The sequence below is a fragment of the Moschus berezovskii genome, chromosome 12 (assembly GCF_049115385.1).
Source record: "Moschus berezovskii isolate FMDL1 chromosome 12, NW_MosBer_1.0, whole genome shotgun sequence".
NCBI classification, from domain to species: Eukaryota; Metazoa; Chordata; class Mammalia; order Artiodactyla; family Moschidae; genus Moschus; species Moschus berezovskii.
The window spans coordinates 57,153,529-57,175,898 of NC_142471.1; the positions used below are offsets into that span (position 1 = coordinate 57,153,529).

The window sequence follows — 22,370 nt, forward strand, 5'->3', positions numbered from 1 at the left end:
GGTTGTTACGTTATTTCTTTGTATAATTTATCAGTATCCTGACTTTGTGAGATTTGTTTTAACTTTTAATTTTTTGAAAATTTTTTCCATAGGTTTCAACAGCATGTGCCTTTCCGGGAAAGTAAATTGACCCACTATTTTCAAAGTTTTTTTAATGGTAAAGGGAAGATATGTATGATTGTCAACATCAGCCAATGTTCTTTTGCCTATGATGAGACACTCAATGTGTTGAAGTTCTCAGCCATTGCACAAAAGGTAAATATAGCTAAATTTCAGGATTTGTTAAGCTTTGTATTATTAGAGCAGTAATGATTTTTTTTCTTAGAGTAGATAATACATGTTGCACTTACAGCTGTAAACCTAGAAAATAATTGAAAATTAAAAATGTAATATTTGAGTAGTAGGCATAGGAAAAAATTGAAATTTATCCCTGCTTAAGAGTAAAATGACCTCAGTAATAAATAACTTACCCGTTACAAATTGCAAGTATGCAGCAAATTATATGCTCTGCTGTCCATCTGACTTATTTAGTGGCTCATCAGGAAACCCCCTGCTGGGAATAGTACTAAGAACTTAACCCAGGAAAGTAGATTTATCTGTAGTATACATGTGTAATTAGCTTTTTTCTTATCAAATATGTATTTGAGTGTGCTAATTCCTTCTTGTATATTTGTATAGATTTTTCTTTTTAATTCTCAAGTTGTCATTTGACTTAAATTTATAATTGTTTTTTCTTTGTTGACAGTTTTTGCCTTTGTTTTAAAAGTTACATTGCATATTTTATCAGGTTTGTGTTCCAGATATTTTAAATTGCTCTCAAGAGAAATCATTTGGACCTGTCAAATCTTCTCAAGATGAATCATTAGATATTAATAATTCAGATAGTAAAATACTAAATGAAAAAAGATCCACGATTTCATGGGAAAGTAGCCTAGAAGATGTGGTGGAAGATGAAGATTTGGTTGAGGATCTAGAAAAAGCTGAAGAAAAGCAGAATGTGGAAACTGAATTTACTGATGAAGATCTAGATAATACATTAGAGGATGATAACACTTTCAGTAGCCATGAGGGGAAGAGAGTATGTATTAACTCATACTTCTAAAATTGGCTTACTTATTATTCTGAAGTTATGGTTAATAATTCTTAAGGCTCTTTCTCCCATTTTTTCCAACAATACACTAAGTTTATCTTTCATTTACGTGTTTTGAAAATTTTCACACTCATAGAAAGAATAATATAATGAATACTCACTTTCACTTCAACTGGATTTGCCAGTTGTTAACATTTTACCATTTTTATATTCTCTTTCTGTGAGTGTGAATACACATCTTTTTTGCCTGTATCATTTGAAAACAAGATGCAGACATAATGACACCTTACAACTAATTACTTCAGCATGTTTCCCAAGAACATGGGCATGTTCCTCACAATCAAAAGGCCATTTTCATACCTAAGCACTTTTACATTGATACAGTAATGTAGTGTTGTATTGTCCATATCGAGATTTCTGTAGTGGTCCCAGTATTTCCTTTCATAGCCACTTTGTTTTTGATCTACGACTCAATACATTGCCTTTGATTATCATGTTTCTTTAGTTAATCTCTAATCTAGCATAGACATTTTTGAAAGTTTGGTTAGTTGTCTTGTAGAAAACCTCCAGTCTGGATCATCTTATTATCATAAAATGACTATCATAAGATGATCCAGGTATAACAGTTTAGGCAAACTTGTTATATATATGAAGTTGTGAATTTCCCATTGAATCACATTAGGAGGCAGACAGTGTCTGATTTCTCCATTTTTGGTGAAGCCAAGTTTTGGTTAACTTGGTGTTGTGTTTCAGATCTCTTTTCATTGTTCCCCATTATCCTTTCACCCTGTGATTTTAGCATATTCCTCCAAAATTTTACCTTGCAGCCTTAAGTACAAGAGTGCAAAATGTGTGCCTAGTACCGATTATTCTATTTATTCAAAACAAAAATCGCTTGATCGTCTTACATTTATGGAAACAAATAAGATTTAATGGTGTTTCTTGTAATTTCTGTCCAAATAAAATTCATACATATATTTAAGTTTCATTCATCCTGAAATACGGCTTCCCAGGTGGCTCAGTGGTAAAGAATTTGCCTGCCAGGGCAGGAGATACAGGTTTGATTCCTGGGTCAGAAAGATCTCCTGGGGAAGGAAATGGCAACCTGCTCTAATATTCTTGCCCGGAGAATCCCATGGACAGAGAACCTGGCGAGCTACAGTCCATGAGGTTGTAAAGAGGCAGACACGACTGAGTGACTGAGCAAGCGTGCACACAGTTCTGAAATATAGATCATGTCCACATTACTGGTTCCCCTCATTAACTGACTTCAGTGGTATTGACACATCTGACATAGTACTCTTTTGGACTGTAGAAGTTTAAATAGATCAGTGATGTATTGAATTAAATACTCTCATCTTAATAGTTTATTCCAGTGTCCCTGAAAGCCATTGTTGTGCCTGTGTTGCTTAAAAATGAAGATGAAAGCTTCAGATGCCATTAGTCCTAGTTTATCTGGTCACTATGTGATTGACTCTGGATCACTGTAACGTAGTACTTCCCTCAGTGAAAAACCAGGCTAAGTCATTAATAGTCGTACTTTAAGTTTTTTTTAATCTCAAAACTGAAGTTTATATATCAATGTAATGTTCATTAAACTTACTAAGTTGTTTATGAATTTATTAAGGAAAAATAATGTCATTTATGTAGGATTATATAGTATAAATGCATATCTTATAATATTGACTAGGTACTTCAAAATTAAAATTTCATTCAGGTTTTTTGTAATACTTCTCAGAATGAAAATGATTAGGCTTCTCATGCTTTACATTGTTAGCATTTTGTTAATTAGAGGGTCATCAGTATTAAAGATCATTATGAAATGTATTAAAGATCATTATGAAATATATTGATAGTAACATATTTATGCTTAAAATTCATCTAACTTGCATAACCAACCAGAATTTTTTTCACTCAATACTTTATCATATACTAACAGTGATAGAAAACTAGTTGTTTTTGAGAATTACTGAATCAAATTTCCCAAGGTATTCCTATATTCATACAGATTTCTCTTGAGTCTCCGACATTTCTTTTTCAATGTGAGAAGTGAAAGTGTTAGTCAGTAAGTTGTGTCTGACTCTTTCTGACCCCATGGACTATGCCTGCCAGGCTTCTCTGTCCATGGGATTACCCAGGCAAAAATTCTGGAGTGGCTTGCCATTCTCTTCTTCAGAGGATCTTTCCCACCAGGTATTGATCCTGGGTCTCCTACATTGCAGATGGATTCTGTACCATCTGAGCCATTAGAGAAGCCCCTCTTCTTCAGTACTTACTATTAGTTACTATTAAATATTTATTGTTTTAAACAGTGGGAAAAGTCTGTGGTTATTTAAAATTATAAAAGTATTATATGATCATGATAGACTCTAGAAAAAGAAAAAGGGAAATAAATATAAATATCTGTAAATCTACTGATCATGTTAATAGATTTTTTACTGTTAACTGATTTTCTTCATTTAAAAATAAATTGTGGAAATTATGAATTGTAAATATGTCATAATAATTCATTATAGTAGTTTTACTGTGAGAAGGCAATGGCAAGCCACTCCAGTACTCTTGCCTAGAAAATCCCATGGATGGAGGAGCCTGGTAGGCTGCAGTCCGTGGAGTCGCTAAGGGTCGGACACGACTGAGCGACTTCACTTTCACTTTTCACTTTCACACATTGGAGAAGGAAATGGCAACCCACTCCAGTGTTCTTGCCTGGAGAATCCCAGGGACGGGGAGCCTGGTGGGCTTCCGTCTATGGGGTCACACAGAGTCGGACAAGACTGAAGTGACTTAGCAGCAGCAGCAGCAGTTTTATTATATGATGGTATCAATAGTTGAACCCATTTCTTAGTTTGACTGTTGAGTTGCGTTTTACTTTTTTTTTGTTCACATACAACCACTCGTTGCAGAAAACACAGTGACTATTTTATAGCCAAAATATAGTTATTTCCTCAGTAGAAGTTGTTAGAATTTCAAAGTCAAGATATCTGTAAAATATTTTCAAATATAAAATGGAGAAAATGAAAGATCTGTAGCTTTGAGAGAGTTTAATAATTAGTTTATTATTGAGAAACTTTAATCAGAAACCTTATAAAAAGGCTATCAGGCTCTTTTCTTGACTGCTATAATTTACATACCTATACTGGCTATAATGTCAAATTTTAATTGTTTTATTGTTTATTGTCCATATTACATGATTAATTATGTGTGTGCTTTCAAAGAGTTGTTGCTTACATTTGGATAGTTATAGAAACCCAATAAAATATGTAATATCTCCCTTTGCCATTTTGAAAACTGGGGATTTGCAGTAACTGCTCTGTGTAACGTGTCAACTTTATATTTTGATAGACTAACTTTAAACTCAGACTTAAGCATTTACCACAGACTTGGTCCTTTCTTTCCTTACCTAGGAAATTTGAGTGCTCCTACTAAGTATAAAAAAGGTTGCGTGGATTAAATGAAATGAAATATGAACTCCCCAAGGTAGTTCCTAGTAGATAATAGACGCTCAAATTTTCTTTTCTCTTCATTCTCTGTGTAACCAGACAGACATTTGAACTATGTTTCTAAAATGTGGCTAGATGAACTTGATTTTTCACATTAATCAATCTCTGCATATACATAGTTTTCAGTGAAAATACTATCTTTATTAAAAGGAAACATAATTACATAGTAATGAAGTGAAAAGTTTTATTTTTAAACATATGGAATATCTTTCTTCTGGAATTTATTTGCTTTTTAATTAGAATTTTACTATTTATACTTTAGAAACTTTTGGATTTAATAGAAGATTTGAAAAAAAAACTAATAAATGAAAGAAAGGAAAAGTTAACATTGGAATTCAAAATTCGTGAAGAAGTTACACAGGAGTTTACTCAGTATTTGGCCCAACGAGAAGCTGACTTTAAGTAAGTTGTTTTGTTCGTGTCCAGTAAAAATTGAAAATTTTATTTACTTGTGAAAAAAACATTTCTTTGCTTTTTTATATTAGGTGACTTCTAAACTCTAAACTTTATGCAGGCTTGAAAATAGCTATTACTAATCCCCATGGTGACTGTGAATTATATATGAATGATTATTTAAATTGACTTTTAATTTATAAGTCTTTTTATTTACTGTAAGTAAGTCCTTACTTCCCAGTGACTCAGATGGTAAAGAATCTGCCTTCAATGCAAGATACCTGGGCTTGATTTCTGGGTCGGAAAGATCCCCTGAAGAAGGAAATGGCAACTCACTTCAGTATTCTTGCCTGGAAAGTCCCATGGACAGATGAGCCTGGTGGGCTAGTCAGTGGGGTCGCAGAGACTCAGCAACTAACGTTTTCACACTTTCACTTTAATTTATAATGTGCTTAATCTTAGAAATTTAAAATAAAAATGTAAAGTAGTGGTTTTTCTGTTTCTTAATGGGATTAATTTCTGTTATGAAGGGAAACTCTCCTTCAGGAACGAGAAATTTTAGAAGAAAATGCTGAATGTCGTTTGGCTATTTTCAAGGATTTGATTGGTAAATGTGATACTCAGGAGGAACCAAAGAATGAAGATCATGCCATGAAAGATGAAACTGAAGTATGTTAACTGAAATATTAAATACATGAAGTATAGGTACCAGGATTTAGTATATGACATCAATGATAATTTAATATACTTCAGAATTTTTAAAAAACTTAATATGTAACTTTATTATGAGTAAGTGTGCTTTGTTAGGAATGTAAACACAAACAGTTTAAGTATAGCTTTTGAACTTAGGAAAAAATATCTTTTACATTTATATCTTAGTTTGGTGTTGCTTGAGTCATTGTGTTGTTTGTGGGTAGATTGTTTTTTGTCTGATTATGGGATATCCACTCAGATTTGTTTTAAACCTAAAAATTTTACATGGCTGACAGACCTGTAGGGTCATTTAATTCTGTTCTGGTTAAAACAAAAATATTTATATATAGAAGAATCACTCTTGCTTGGCTGAATAACCATTCTCTACTGTTGAGGAAGCTTTTTTTTTGCTGGTGCTTCTTCAGAAGCTGAAATGAATCACATCTTTTTGGAATGGTTGGTTGTATTTTTTTTGCTTTGTTTTGTAATTACTCAGTTCAGTGGTCCAGGATGATAATGTCTAGGCTCTTGCCGTCAAACCATCATTCTGTGTCCCTGACATAGTTTGGGATTCAGTCTGAATTGTGAAAATGAGGAATTGTTTCTTCAGCTTGCCCAAAAAAATCTTTTAAAGACTCATTATATGACTAAGAGTATACCTGAACTAGGTGATTATAATTGTTCTGTAAACTGTACATAAACAATGTACAGTTTATGACATTATTCTTATGGAGAAATAATGTCTCATGTTCCATAAAATAGAAGATGACTAATGGAACACATCTTTTTCATAATTAGAGCTACTTCTATATAAGAAAACATAAACATGTCTATAGTCACCTAATAGAAAAACATAAATAATATGTTTAAAAAATTGTAAGTTGTGCATTTGTTTTGCTATTTGTTTTTAAAACACACTAGATGGTACCGCACTAAAGTAGTGAAAGCCACTGTTAACATTAGACATGTGGTTTTTGCTATTTTTAGGAAGGACATAATTATGTAGGAATTGAAGATATTATTGATTCTCTTCAAGATGATGTCACTGGTATTAAGAAACAGGCTGAAATTGCTCACTTATATATTGCATCTCTTGCTGACCCCCAGGAAGCTATTGCTTGTTTAGAAATAAAGTTTAATCAAGTTAAAGCTGATTTAGCTAAAGCCAAAGAAGAATTAATCAAAACCCAAGAAGAGTTAAAAAAGAGAGAAAGTGGTAAGTGGCTGTATTATATCCGTATGTAGATGTTATAAATTCTTAAAAAGACAGTTGGTAAGTATGAGATTTATGCAGCTTATTTACCAAGTGGTCAGAAAATGATGGAAGTAGCATTTAATATTTTACCATTTGTATGAGTTTACAGTAATTTACTAGTGAAAAAGTATTTTTGCTTTTCTTTACTTTTAGAGTAATATTACTAGAAAATAGTCTTTCAGGAAAACCCAAAACCTAAGTTTAGCTTTATCAGCAAATTAAGAAATCTGATAGGAAATTGTAAAGCTGTGAAGTTTGTTCATTTGTATGTGTGTGTGTGGTGGGGGGGACTGGGAGAGGTTGTCACATCTGAGTTTCAAGTGTTAGATGAAATACTCTGCCCTTTTCTGTGTGAAACAAGATGGGTGGAAAATAGCAGATAAGTGATGCCTCATTATGAAGTGGATCAGAAAGGTATAAGCTACTTCTCTTCTGACATTCAGTTCAGTTCAGTCGTGTCCGACTCTTTGCAACCCCGTGACATTATTTGTGACCCTTCTGACATTATTCCAGAAATTTTCTACTATTGAGCAGGCAGCATTCATTTTTGCCCTGGGTTTTGAAAGTGGCTTTTTCAGAAACATTACTCTGGTGGTAGAATTTGTAGCTGTTTGTGTACTTCTAGTGCTGTGAAAATTATTTTTCCTGAGTATAACAATGAAGTGTCTACTATAGCAGCTTATGTTTCATGTTTATTTAGCGATATATTTTTTTAGGTGCTTAGATATTTATTTTTAATATTCTTTTTCAGAATCAGAAATTAATTTAAATTCATTGGCTCAAGAGCTTGAGAAATCTAATAAGGTAATGCTTTTAAGCTTTATTTTATCTTGATAAGGAAATTAACAAGTAAAATAGCATGAATAATTAATGAGTATATAAGTGCCTTCACTCTCATACCTGTTTCCACATACGGTCTCTTGAAAGTTTCTTTGGTCTTTCCAGAAAAGATTTTATTTGTATGTGTGTGTGAATGTGTGTAACATACATCTTTTTAAAAATTTATACGAATAGGATTGTAGTTCTGTATATTGCTTTCTTCCCTTAGAAGGCATTTTAGATCTGTATGTGCTGCCAGAGAATCATCTCTATGTCATTCTTTTACCAGGTGCATTGTGTTGAATAGATTATTTAAATAGTATTTATCTTGTCTGAAGTTACTGTTTTAAAATTTAGGATATGGCCTGATCATTGTGCAGCATCAGGATCTGAAAAATCTCTAGCACTTTGTACTTCAGATCAGATAATTACTCTAAGTGGTTGTAGACGGATTTGACATTGTTAGATCTAAGTATGAAATTGCAGGTATACATAGAGGTGAAGTGAATTTAAAACTCTAAACTTAATGTTTTTCCTGACCTTTTCTTAACTTACATCTGTTCTTCTAAAAAGCTGGATATTTTAACATATGATCAGATGTAAATAATTCAAAATCTTGGCATCTAATACCCAGTACTTTAAAAGATAACCAAAATAACATACTCAATACAAGACATTTTAGCTGTTGTTTAGACAGTTCCTATTCTCCCCCTTTTATTTTTTTCTAATTTATAAAAATAGCTGCTAGTTGTAAACACACTGTTACATTAAACTATATAAAATAGAAGGTACAGTAGTCCCCCATAATGTCTCTCTTACATTGAAAACAAATCCAAACCAACGTGGTTGGTAGCTCTTTGAGATTATTTTATGTATATATACACATACATAACATACATATATGTATTTTTTATAGAACATTTTCTATGAACTCTTTTAAGTTCTTTAGTTGTTTCAGTCTCAGAACAACCTTATAATGTAGATACTGTTGTTTTTTGTTTTTTACGTAGGCATTAAATAACTTGCTTGGGCTTCACAACCAGAAAGTAGAGAAGCTAGGAATCAAACCCAGATCATGTGACTCCTGATTCCTCTTATCCATTATGATATATTGTTTCTCTTTCCTTTTATATTTAGGCATGTTAATTTTTTTAATGAAAATAAAGTCATGCTGTGCATAGTGTATTGCTGTTTTCTGGCTTAATCTTAAAATTTGAAGGAATTCTAAACTGTATCATACTTGCATTCTAGTTATTCCCAAAATACATTCACTAAACTTTGTTTTTTTCCTTCCCAAAGAAAATAATTATGCAGAATCAAAGAATTCAAGAGTTGATGGATAAAATTGACCAAAAAGAGGATACTGTTAACAAGTTTCAGAACCTAAAATTTCATATGGAAAGCACATTTAAAGGCAGTGTAAGAATCTAACTTTATTTGTGTTATAAATTAAATAAAGAGTATGTTTGGTTTGGTTTAAAATAATTTAAAATAGCTTATACAACTGAGACTAATTCACTAAGAATGTTGACTTGCTTATCTTGCCATTGAATTCAATTCACTATCATGCCAATATGAATTTTTGAGAACTTAGAAGATGGCAGTTTGATCTCCACAAACTAAGCTGCGAATGCTTTGTACATAAGAGGGACAAGACCGTGTAGCCCTTAGAAGTTTAAGCCTCAGCAAACTGGATGGGGAGCTCTGGGGTGAAAGAAACTTAGATGTGCTTTGATATCCACAGATCATAAAGATCTCTATCTCTCTGTAGCTCTACTCTATTGATATATCTGTCTATATCTGTACATCCATCTCTATAGAACTATAAATGACAATAGCTTTTAGAAGCTTGTTTCTATTTTATACAGTTTTGCTAAAGTTCATCTATTTAATAGCAGGGATATTTTCTTTAAAAAATTACATTATTAACTATAGCATATAAAGCCTTTATGGGCTTGTCAGGGCTCAGCAGTGAAGAATCCACGTGCCATGCAGGAGGTATGGATTCGATCCCTGGGTCGGGAAGATCCCCTGCAGAAGGCAGTGGCAACCCAGTCCAGTGTGTCTTGCCTGATGATTCTCATGGACAGAGGAGCCTTGTGGGCTACACTCCATGCTGTTGCAAAAGAGTTGGACATGACTCAGTGACTAAAAAATAAACTACAACATTTTAAAGGTTTTTAGGTAGCCTTTCATAAATAGAAATTTAGGTAATTTTATATTTAGGTAGTTTAGGATTGGATGATCAGCCTCTCTTTTAGTTGTTTTTTTATTAAACAATGGTTTTTTGCTTTCTTTTATATTCATTTTTTATTGCAGGTACCTTCAAATTATTTTTGACATAATGTTAATAGCACAATAGGTTGAGTAAATTAATAGCTAAAATTCTCTGCTTTTGTATGTCTTTTTCTAACAGAGGCGAGCGTGGTATACGGTAGTTCCCCTGCAATTTCAGTTTCTGTGGGTTAACCATGGTCAGAAGAATTAAATGAAAAATAAGTGAAATAATTCATGAGTTTTACATTGCGTGCTGTTCTGAGTAGTGTGATGAAATCTTATGCCATATTGCTCCATCCTGCCTGGCCTGACTCATCCCTTTGTCTAGCATATCCCTCCTGTTAGTCTTGTTTATCAGATTGTTGGTTGTTGGTATCATAGTGCTTGGGTTCAAATAATGCTGATTTTGCTTAATAATGCCCCCAAAGCAGAAGAGTAGTGATGCTGACAATTTGGATATGTCATGGAGAAGCTATAAAGTGCTTTGTTTAAAAGTAAAGGTGAAAATTCTCAATAAGGAAAGAAAAAATGGTATGCTGAGGTTGCTAAGATCTATGGTAAGAATAAATCTTCTATTTGTGAAATTGTGAAGAAAGAAAAAGAAAATTTCTGCTAGTTTTGCTGTTACACCTCAAACTGCAAAAGTTATGGCCATAGAGCATAAGTGCTTAAGATGTAAAAAGCATTAAATTCGTACAAGATAATTTTGAGAGCAACAGAGGCTGCATTCACATAACTTTTTATGGTATATTGTTATAATTGTTCTATTTTATGATTATTAATCTCATTCTGTGCTTAAATTAAAAAAATATATTTATTTGGCTCTGCCAGATCTTAGTTGTGGCGTGAGGGATCTTTAGTTACAGCATATAGGATCTAGTTTCCTGACCAGGGATCAAACCTGAGTCTCCGGCACTGGGAGGAGGAAGTCTTAGCCACTGGGCCACCAGGGAGGTCCCTGAGCTTAATTTTTAAATTAAACTTTAGGCATGTACAAAACTTTGTAGTCATGTACAGGAAAAAGCATAGTATATATAGGATTCAATATTTCCATGGTTTCAGGCAACTGCTAGGTCTCAGAATGTATTCTTTACAGGTAAGCAGGGACTACCGTTTTATAAAATGTTATATTTGACCCTCCTTTGTGTCTTAAGAGTTGAATGCCAGTACCCACAACTTTCTCTGTATCATCTCAACATCAGATAGTTTTTTGATACTACAGGGGTAAATAAGAAACATTCTCTGGAGAAGCATAGCTCATCCTCTGTCTAATCTCTTGTAGCAGATCTCTCTTTTGGCATTTATTAGCTGCATTATTCCCTCCATCTGACTTTTTGTCACCTCCATTGAATACATTATTGTAAATTAATTAATAATTAACAGTTTAGAATTTATGTTAATATAGTTATCAACAAATTATATTGGTAATATAATTAATAATTATAATTTATAATTATATAATGTTGGAATTTTTTTCAGATCTTTAATATGTATTATTGTTTAACTTTTCTGAACTGGGAGAAATACCCCTGTAGTAAGGTAGAGAGTTAGGAGGAGAAGCATAAAATGATTTATTTTGTCAAGAAAAACTGAGATTCTGTGTGCCAGGTGCTCTGCTAGATTCTTGGAATTACACAGATTAATAAACACTACTCCCCTTAACAACTCCCCAGTAAGAGAAAACCAACATAAATGTATTTATAATGAAATGTGCAGTGGTAGTGTGTACAAGAAGCTGAGAATAGATAGGGTTTGAGAGAATACTTTATGCAGATGAAAATGATTAAGTTGAATCTTAAATGTCAAGTGAAATTTAGTCCAAAGTAGGAGCAGTTGGTGGTTGTGAGGGACAAGAAGATACACTGGCTTTCTAGATAAAAGAATCAGAATGCACAGTCATGGACATACAAGAAGCCTTTCAGTCAGTGTAGGAAAGTGTAAGTTTTAATAATTTGCTTAAGAAGAAAGTTTGAAGCAGAAGAGGTGAATAATGATGCTAGGAGCAGTAGATTGGGGTAAGATAGTGTGTGTGTTAGTTACTCAGTTGTGTCCGACTCTGCGACCCCATGGACCACAGCCCTCCCGACTTCTCTGTTCATGGGATTGATTCTCCAGGCAAGAATACTGGAGTGGGTTGACATTTCTTTCTCCAAGGGATTTTCCTGACCCAGGGATCAAACCCGGATCTCCTGCATTGCAGGCAGATTCTTTACCATCTGAGCCACCAGGGAAGCAGAAGGCCTTAAATACTTCGCTAAAGCATTTGGGTTGTATTCTGTAGGCCGCAAGGAGTCGTTAATTTTAAGGAGAAGAATAGACAAGTTGATTTTTTATTTTGAGTTGATATTTTTAGAAACTTGTAAGATGGGATTGAGGTGGAATTAGAATGAAGGCTGGGAGACCAGCTAGAAAACTCTTGGAAACATTCAGGTGATAGTTGATGAGGACTTTGATTTAAGGTAGTTGGGTAGTGGTGGTATGGATTAAGAAGAGGAAATTGATTTGTGAAATAAAAGGAGGTAAAACTTTTTACGACTTAGGGCTTTTGACTTTTTCAAGTAAATGAATTGCTGGACCTCCAGGCTTTTAGCACTTTGAGATGATTATTTGCCCCTGTTTTTGTTCTGAGTGGGTGAGTGAAAGTTGCTCAGTCTGTCCGACTTTGCGACCTCATGAACTACGGTCAGAATACTGGAGTGGATAGCCGTTCCCCTCTCCAGGGGCTCTTCCCACCCAGGGATCGAAACCAGGTCTTCCGCAATGCAGCTGGATTGTTTACCAGCTGAGCCACCAGGGAAGCCCAGGAATACTGGAGTGGATAGCCTATCCCTTCTCCAGGGCATTTTCTGAGCCAGGAATCAAACTGGTGTCGCCTGTATTGCAGGCGAATTCTTTACCAGCTGAGCTCCCAGGACTTTATCTGAATTTTAAGTCCAGCCTTAGATTTGTTGAAGGTTAAGAGAGGGGGAAAAAAAAAAAAAACAGAAAACAAACCAGAAAAAGAGAAGCCAGAGATAGATCACTTCTAATGCCTACAACTTTGAAGAAGATTGTTGGAACTTTAGCAGGGGATTAAACCTGTTTCTGTAGTATGTTTGCATATCACATAATGTTAATAATGTTTATGTAAATAATAGTAAAAAAGCAATATAAAATAAACAATATTCCTAATTTAATAATCCTTGCCTTTGAGTAAATTTTTTAGATAGGCTCTAGACTCTGTTTTATCAACTAACTTAAAACAGTGTGCTAAATTGTTCACATAAATAAACAAATGCAAAGTAAATTAGAACTTAACCTGACTGTGCTGATCAACTGTTGATCTAGAGTCACTGTTCCAAAGAATCCAAAGCAGACTCTTTTAAAATGATTAAAAGTTTGTTTTGAATGGTTCTTTAGCATCTTTCCTACCAAGAATACTCTAGGCAGAAAATATTCCTTTCGGTAATTGACTTGTGGAGGATATATTTTTTTCTTGGTGAAGATTGTATAATTTGAAGAGGAGAAAAATGATTAGGTGATTATAATACATCTGAATGTGGAAGGGGGAACAACTTAAAATTGTCATGGACTGTTTGAAAACTCAGACTTTGTCAGAGGTCTGATTCCTTTATCCCAGGACTTTGTCACTTATCAGTGACACCACGGCACTAATTGTGAAAAAGCATGGAGGTTGTTCTTCATGATATTCTTTGTTTCAGTTCAGTTCAGTCGCTATCTAAAAAGACTGCTTTTTTTTTTTTTTAAATCATTACTTTATGACTTAAAATCATTTTAATCTATATCTCTTAACAAAGTGATGATTTTATAATATAAAATGATGTTTTATTTCCTCATATAGTTTTACCCACCACTTATCTGCCCCTCGCAAATGGATTTCTACCAATATGTAGGGATTTAATTAATCTCTGCCTTTTCCAAACCTTTAATTACTTTAAACATACACTTAAATGCTAAGGTTTCACCCTTCTTTCTGGGTACCTTTCTTCTGTCCTATTAGGGAGGTGTAGTCTTTGCCTTAAAAAACGAAAATCTAAATGGTCTTTTTCATCTAGATAAACTAGGAGCTCAGTTTTAAAGCGTATGTAGATTGTGTATCTTTGAATATACAAAGGCTAGGAGCTAAGATAGAACTTTTTCTGGGATTTGTTAAAGTGTAGGACATGGTTACTTAAGCTTTGGTTGCAAAGCAAAATGATTGATGTTTTCTAGTTATTCATGATTACTCAAAATTTTAAGTGAAAGTATCTATAAGGAGCAATTATGTCATAGTGTTTTCCTATTTCTCTTTTTCAAAGCTCATTTTGTTAATGATTTAGAGGTAAGTGTTTTAGGACTTGGTTATCTGCAAATAAGTCTCTAACACATCTGATCTTCTTAGAAAATCTAAAGATGAATTTGTTTTTAGTTTTGGTATCAGGATGAAACTACACACTTACTTTTTTTTGGGGGGGGGTCCTCCTTAGTGATTATACAAGTTAGTTAATATTACTTATTTTGTAGAGTCATCAGTTATTTTAGGGTAGGGTGAGATTTAGGAAATAACCTAGAAAATGTCTCAACAAACTTGAAAATACAATTTTTATGATGCAGTATTAAATTTTAATTTATGTAGTTCTTACATTTATTATAGCTTTCTATATGTGAACTAACTTTAATTTATTTTACTTTAGGAGAATGTTGGTAATTCTTCTTTAATAATAAACAATAAATTTGTTTGTAATGAAACGACTGAAATGTCTAAGGACAGCAAAACTAAAACGTATTCAGGAAGAAAAAGATTAAATGAAATTGAACTTCAACAAGATGAACCACCAGCAAAGAAAGGTACTTCTTCAGCTGCTAACAGGAGGCCATTAAGAAAGCTAACTCCTAAACCAGGAAACACAAAAGTTGCAAATAGAAGGAAGTTTACTTATCTAAGGAAAAAAACCTGAGAAAATCTAAATATCCCTAATTTTTACACTAACATGTTATAAACTATCTAGAGGATGCAGGTATTTAAAGCTGCCTTTATTTTAATGTTTTTAGATGCTCTTATCAATTTAGCATCACGATAATTCTCTTATTTCTGTGCCTATTATAATTGAAAGTCACCTTTTCTGCCAAAATTTCTCCACACTTTTTTTTCCCTCTTTATTCTATTTTCATTTGAAGAAAAGGCCATTTGACAGGAAGACTTTGCGCTAAACATTACGAAAGACAAATGTGGTCAAGTTGTGTTTTCTATGAAACTACTAGAAAAAAAAGTGTGTGCTAAGCTTACTCACTTTATGCTATACCTCCCTGGCTATGTAGAAGAACATAGCAGCTTTCACTTTGTCTCTATAAACTATTCTGCCTTTAGGAAAACTTTTATAATATAATACAGAGAAGGAAGACTTTCTAAGAGAACATACATTACTTTAGAAACCTGATTAGCTGCTTCACCTTGAGAAAAATGCAGAAATTAAGTCTTGCTTTGTTTATTAGTAAAATAAGTTAAATATACCTGCCTCCTGAGGTTGTTAAGAATAAAAACAATTGGATAATACACAAGTATAATAAAAACTTCCTAGAACTTCAGTAAAAGTAATGTTTTCAAAAGTAGTTGACTTAAAGGATAATATAGCATTAGCTATATTAATGTAATAATTTATGAGCTAATAGGTTGAAACTAATATGCATTTGTCGTTGTTCAGTCACTCATTTGTGTCCGACTCTTTGCAACCCCATGCACTGCAGCACCCCAGGCTTCCCTGTCCTTAACTACTGGAGTTTGCTCAAGCTCATGTTCCCTGAATTGGTGATGCCATCCAACCATTTTATCCTCTATTGCCCACTGTTCTTGCTGCCTTCCATCTTTCCCAGCGTCAGGGTCTTTTCCAATGAGTTGGTTCTTTGCATCAGGTGGCCAGAGTATTGGAGCTTCAACATTAGTCCTTCCCATGAATATTCAGGGTTGATTTCCTTTACAGTTGACTGGCTTGATCTTCTCGCTGTCCAAGGGACTCATGAGCGTTTTCTCCAGCACCACAGTTCAAAAGCATAAATTCTTCGGCAGTCAGCCTTCCTTATGGTCCAACTCTCACACCTATACATGACTACTGGAAAAAGCCATAGCTTTGACTAGATGGACCTTTGTCAGCAAAATGATGTCTGCTTTTTAACATGCCATCTAGGTTAGTCGTAGCTTTTTTTTCTAAGGAGCAAGTGTCTCTTAATTCGGTGGCTTTAGTTACTCTCCACAGTGATTCTGGAGCCCAGGAAAATAAAATCTGCCACTGTTTCCACTTTTTCCTTATTTATTTGCCATGAAGTGATGGAACTGGATGCCATGATCTTGAATTTTTTGAAAGTTGAATTTTAAGCCAACCTTTTCACTGTCCTCTTTGACCTTCATCAGGAGGCTCTAAAGTTCCTTTTCATTTTCTGCTATTAGAGTGGTATCATCTGCATATCTGAAGTTGTTGATATTTCTCCCAGCAATCTTAATTTCAGCTTGTGATTCATCTAGTCTGGCATTTTGCGTGATTTACTCTGCATGTAAGTTAAATAAGCAGGGTGATGATATACAGCCTTGACTTACTCCTTTCCCAGTTTGGAACCAGTCTGTTGTTCCATGTCCAGTTCTAACTGTTGCCTCTTCACCTTCTTACAGGTTTCTCAGGAGGCAAGTCAGGTGGTCTAGTATTCCCATCTCTAAGAATTTTCCACAGTTGGTGGTGATCCACACAGTCAAAGGCTATAGCATAGTCAATGAAGCAGAAGTAGATATTTTTCTGGAATTCCCTTGCTTTATCTATGATCCAGAGGATGTTGGCAATTTGATCTCTGGTTCCTCTGCCTTTTCTAAATGTGGCGTGAACATCTGGAAGTTCTCGGTTCAATTACTGTTGAAGCCTAGCTTGGAGAATTTTGAGCATTACTTTGCTAGTGTGTGAAATGAGTGCAATTGTGCGGTAGTTTGAACATTCTTTGGCATTGCCCTTCTTTGGGATTGGAATGAAAGCTGACCTTTTCTAGCCCTGTGGCTATCGCTGAGTTTTCCAAATTTGCTGGCATATTGAGTACAGCACTTTAATAGCATCATCTTTTAGGATTTTAAGTAGCTCCGCTGCAATTCCATTACCTCCACAAGCTTTGTTTGTAGTAATGCTTCCTAAGGCCCACTTGACTTAACACTCCAAGCTGTCTGACTCTAGGTGAGTAATCAAACCGTCGTGGTTATCTGGGTCATGAAGATCTTTTTTGTGTAGTTCTGTATATTCTTGCCACCTCTTCTTAATATCTTCTGTCTCTGTTAGGTCCATACCATTTCTGTCCTTTATTGTGCCCATCTTTGCATGAAACATTCCCTTGGTATCTAATTTTCTTGATGAGATCTCTAGTCTTTCCTCATTCTGTTGTTTTCCTCTATTTCTTTGCATTGTTCACTTTGGAAGTTTTTCTTATTTCTCCTTGCTGTTCTTTGGAACTCTGCACTCAAGATAGGTATATCCTTCCTTTTCTCCTTTGCCTTTCACTTCTCTTCTTTTCCCAGCTATTTGTAAGGCCTCCTCAGACATTTTGCCTTTTTGCATTTCTTTTTCTTGGGGTTGGTTTTGATCACTGCCTCCTGTCCTGTACAGTGTATGAACCTCTGTCCATAGTTCTTTAGGCACTGGAGAAGGGAATGGCAAAACCCTTCAGCATTCTTGCCTTGAGAACCCCATGAACAGTATGAAACGGCAAACTAATATGCGTGGTCATTTTCTGTTATCCACTGAATGAGTGGTGCCTTAGCTACAGGGAGTATAACCTTTTTATGATGTCCATAGCACTGTTCCTCTGTTTTTTCACCTTGTTTGGGGCCATAGAGTAGATGAGAATGTAGGATCTGTAGATCACTAGGAAGTGGAAGTGTGCAGGAGTGAGTGATCCACATGGTACGGCTAATCCTAAGGGTAACCCATTCATGAAAAAGATAATTATATAATAATCTGAGTTGTTAGCAATAAATAATTTGGATGTGAGTAGGTTTATAAGTTTAGGTAACAAAATACTATTTTTCCCCCCTAAATTCATAACCACTGTGGCTATTCCTTAATTATTTGTTGTTAAGAGACTATAAGGACTACATAAGAGATCATATGAAAATTGTAGCTATAATATAACCATTTTTCCCCCTCTCCTTGCTACTAAAAAAATCTCCAGAACAAAATATGTGATTTCTGTACTTACTAGGATAGGATTAGGGGGTTGATAGTTATGCAGGATTGATGTTTTCCGCTCTTAAAAGGAAGTGCAAAGCTATTTCCCTATGAAAGTAAATTTACTTCTTTGAGTCACTGTATCTGTACTTTGGGTAAGCTGATTAACCATGTAAACATTTCAAGAAGTAAGCCTTCAGAGTAGTGATAAAGGAGACAAACCAGAAATATGCTACAGTCTGCTCACCTGTGACTTTTCAACCAAAACTAATTTTTGTAGCAAAATATAGGTAAAGCAGTATATGTACAGGTTGGATGTGGTGGAAATATTGAATTAAAGTAACTGTCTTTCTTATTGCTATGTTTACCTTTTATAAGTTAACCTATATTAGGCTCATATACTGTAACATCTACTTCATCTTTATTGTTAGACTAATAATTTAATTTCTCCCTGACAAGGCTGTTCTGAATATGTTCTATGAATCTTTTGATATGAAACATAAAAATTTCTAAAAGGATGATGTGAATATCTGAATATTAGATGCAAATCCAATTTCCTGAAGTATCTTATGTAATTATCTAGTTTAGTAAAGTATAGTAAGAGAACAACATGACAAAATGCTTTTTTTGATCACAAAAGCTATATTGCACTTGCTTTAATTTGCCTCAGGGTTTCGGGATATGTCCATGTAGTATGTATGACTTGAGTCTCTTCTCTCAGGATATTCAGGATTTATTTGTGAGCTCTGAATTTCTGATTATCATTTTTAACTTGCTTATATCCCATCTCTCCTGATAAAGGATTCAGACATTTTTATAACTTGTTGTCTTAAAGGGCAGAAGGATTAGTCATTCTCACTGGTGAAGTCCACCAGTGAAGTCATAGGTATGAAAATTGTGTCATAAGTCCAAAATTACTTAAAGGGAAAGTAGAACAGAAGTGTGAATCAGTGGGAAAGAAAGTTATTCCACTTTGGGATGACTTGGCTACAGTTTTGTAAAATGTTAGGAGACAGTCTGATAAAAAAATAATGCATTGGTTGAAGATTATTTTTAAAAATTTGTTAGAATAAATGGGCAAGTTTGTTATAAAACTAAATAAGAGTGAATCTCTTAAGTTTCCAAAGTAGCTGGAATCCTTAGAATAAACTGAGAATCTGAAGAAGCTAAATTATGAAAATTTAACTACAAACATAGGAAAATCTTCAAAAATCAACTCATTAGCTTTTCAGAAACCAGGCTATAGAGCAGGAGCAGCAGCAGCAGCAGCAATGCCATGATTTGCCTCTCCTTTTTGAGGCAGAAGAGACAATGTAATTTACAGATATTGAAACGTTATCCAGTGTGCTTTTAGTTAGTGTGTTAAAGAAATCTTTGAATCCTGTTATGGGATTACATAATTACTGCTGCCCAAGAGCATTTAAACTCTTGCATCTTGCGTGAAGGAAAAGCATATGGATTGTATTTGAAAAATGAAAACTTAACAAATAAAGCTTGTTTTCACAAGTTACTAATAAATGTAAAAATGGATAAATTCTTGGAGTGGCAAGAGGATGTTCCCAGGTTATATAGATTATATAGGGGTGAGGTTATATAGATTATATAGGGGTGAGGTTATATAGATTATATAGGGGTGAGGGGATACTCTAACTGGGGACATCAGTATATTTAGAGGTCTGGGATTTTTTTTTTTTCCCCCAGTCCTATTGAAGTATAATTGAAAAATAATATTGTAATATATTTAAAATGTTTAACATGATTTGATATACATTATGAAAGGTTTCCCACCATGTTAATTAATTAATACATCCATCATTTCATGTATTCACCTGTTTTCCCCCTCTTTTTCTTTTTTGGTGAGAACACTCAAGTTATATACCCCAAGCAAATTTCAGTTATACAATACTTCCTTATCAATTATAGTCACCATGTTATAGTTAGATCCTATGACCTTATTCATCTTCAACTGAAAAATTATACCCTTTTATAAGCCTCTCCTTATTTCCATCAACCACCATTCTACTCTTTGTTTCTATGAGTCAGATCTTTATTTTTCCTCGTATTGATACCATATAGTATTTGTCTTCCCATGTGTAGTTTATTTCACAAAATGAACCCTCCAGGTTCACCTATGTTGGAGATGGCAAGATTTCATACTTCTTTAGGTTGAGTAATTATATTACATTGTATACATACTTATACCCCCCTTTTAAAAATCCATTCACCCATCCATGGACACTTGTGTTTTTTTGCAGTGTCCTGGCTGTTGTAAAAAATGTTGCAGTGAACATAGGGCATGAACTTGCATGAACTTTGAATAGTGATTTCATTTCCTTTGGATGTATACTCAGAAGTGGGGTTGTTAGATCATATGATAGTTTGATTTTTTATTTCTTGAGAAACCTCCGTACTGGTTTTCTACTGCCTATATTACTTAATATCCCCATCAACAGTGAGCAGATTTCCTCTTTCTTCTCATTCTTGTCAACATTTGTTATCTCTTATCTTTTTGATGATAGACATCCTAACAAGTAATAGGGGATAATCTTACTGTACTTTGGATTTCCTTTTCCCTGATGATATTGAGCACCTTTTCCCGTACCTATTGCTTTTTTGTATGTCTTTTTGGAAAAATATCTGTTTGGCTCCCCTGCCAGTTTTTTAATTGAATTGTTTGATTTTTTTGGCTGTTACATTGTGTGAGTTTCCTATATATTTTGGATATTAACTCCTTGTCCTACCGGACAAATGGTTTGCAAATATTTTCTCCCATTCCACAGGTTGCCTTTTCATTTTGTTGACTGATTTTTGTGCTGTGCATACTGTTTGTATATAGGATAGTATTAGTTTTAGAGAGCTTTTTATGTTCTTAGAGATGCCTTCTTAATTGAACAGATTCATTAGATTGGGTACTATCGTCTCTCATCTAGATGCCCAAGAGCCTGCCACAGCAGGGGAAAAATTTAAGGGCTTGAATCTCATTGCTGTGTGAGATTTGATATTTATCTCTTATGGAACAATTACATGTAGCCGGACTGGCAGTTAGGGGCTTTGTAATGAAGCAAACTGATATGTTTAGATCCCAAATGAATTACAGGGGTGACCATCAAGTTCTTCCAGAAATGTAAACAGATAAGTGCCTGGATCATTGTGTATGTACGCTCAAAGTGTTTGCATGTACAATACATTCCAGATTTACCAAATCAGTATGTTTGATATTTATTTGGAATCTGCATTCTGAGCTCTCTTGCTCACTTTCTAAAACTAAAGAATCACTATTGTAAAAAAGATACCGTAAAGATAAAACCTTAAAATTTAAAACATAAAATTACCCTACAGTAATTGAGTTAATATAACTGGGGCATGTTAGATTATAAATATGCACATATCTGGAACCAGAGTTAGGTGACTGATTACAAAAATTGTGTTTTTCTGACCCAGTGAAATGTCTTAGAGATAGAAAAGGAGAACATAAGTAACGTAGCTAAATGTCAAAAATAATTCATTTAGGATTATTGTTCAAGTATGTAAAGATGCATTAGACACAGAGAGTCTTCTGTCAGGAAATTTGGAATATAATAGATGAGAGCAACAAGTATACATGGTATTTCAATATAATATGATGTACTCAGATTCATAGGATAATATGGTGGCACTTACTAAAAAGACAACTGTAAAATATACCTTTTACAGATTCTTTGGACAGTTACCAACCGAAAGTAATAGATTTTTTTGGAAAATTTCAGTCCAATTCTCCCTTATGACTGCCTTCTGCATTTATAGATTTCATATTGTACCTGGAACCTCTAAGCAGGAATTTGATTCTTAATATGCTTAGTGAGACTGCCAAATAAAAATATAGGTGAAATTGACAGATAAATGGCCAATTGGGGGGAATGCGTGAAGGTCAAAAGAATGTGTTGAGTTCATCAGTACAGAATTGTGTAAAAAATACATATAAGTTGTATTAGAGTCATGTTGTATATAAAATTCACACATACAGACATCAAACCATGAAGTGAAATAGAATAGGAAAAAAATTTAAAAACCAAAGGTTCAGATTCTTATGTTTTGAAGTAATTTTCCTAGTATATGAGACACTCATCAGATCAGTTATTATCGTAATGGAAATTGTATGAAAACATAAAAAGATAAATTTGTATATCTGGAGA

At 34.1% G+C, this 22,370-nt stretch overlaps 1 protein-coding gene across 6 annotated transcripts in view; it reads left to right on the top strand.

Moving 5' to 3' along the window:
• KIF20B (kinesin family member 20B) overlaps positions 1-22,370 on the top strand; it is an 81,544-nt gene that overhangs the window by 23,490 nt on the left and 35,684 nt on the right. For 3 of the 6 annotated variants that reach the window (XM_055425111.2, XM_055425110.2, XM_055425113.2), the window contains exons 12-19: positions 93-255; positions 788-1,078; positions 4,853-4,992; positions 5,514-5,652; positions 6,664-6,892; positions 7,683-7,735; positions 9,050-9,169; positions 14,701-14,854. In XM_055425111.2, the coding sequence (XP_055281086.2) occupies positions 93-255; positions 788-1,078; positions 4,853-4,992; positions 5,514-5,652; positions 6,664-6,892; positions 7,683-7,735; positions 9,050-9,169; positions 14,701-14,854 (1,289 nt within the window). The remainder of the gene's footprint in view (positions 1-92; positions 256-787; positions 1,079-4,852; positions 4,993-5,513; positions 5,653-6,663; positions 6,893-7,682; positions 7,736-9,049; positions 9,170-14,700; positions 14,855-22,370) is intronic. The other 3 variants (XM_088842133.1, XM_055425114.2, XM_088842134.1) reach the window with 2 other exon arrangements.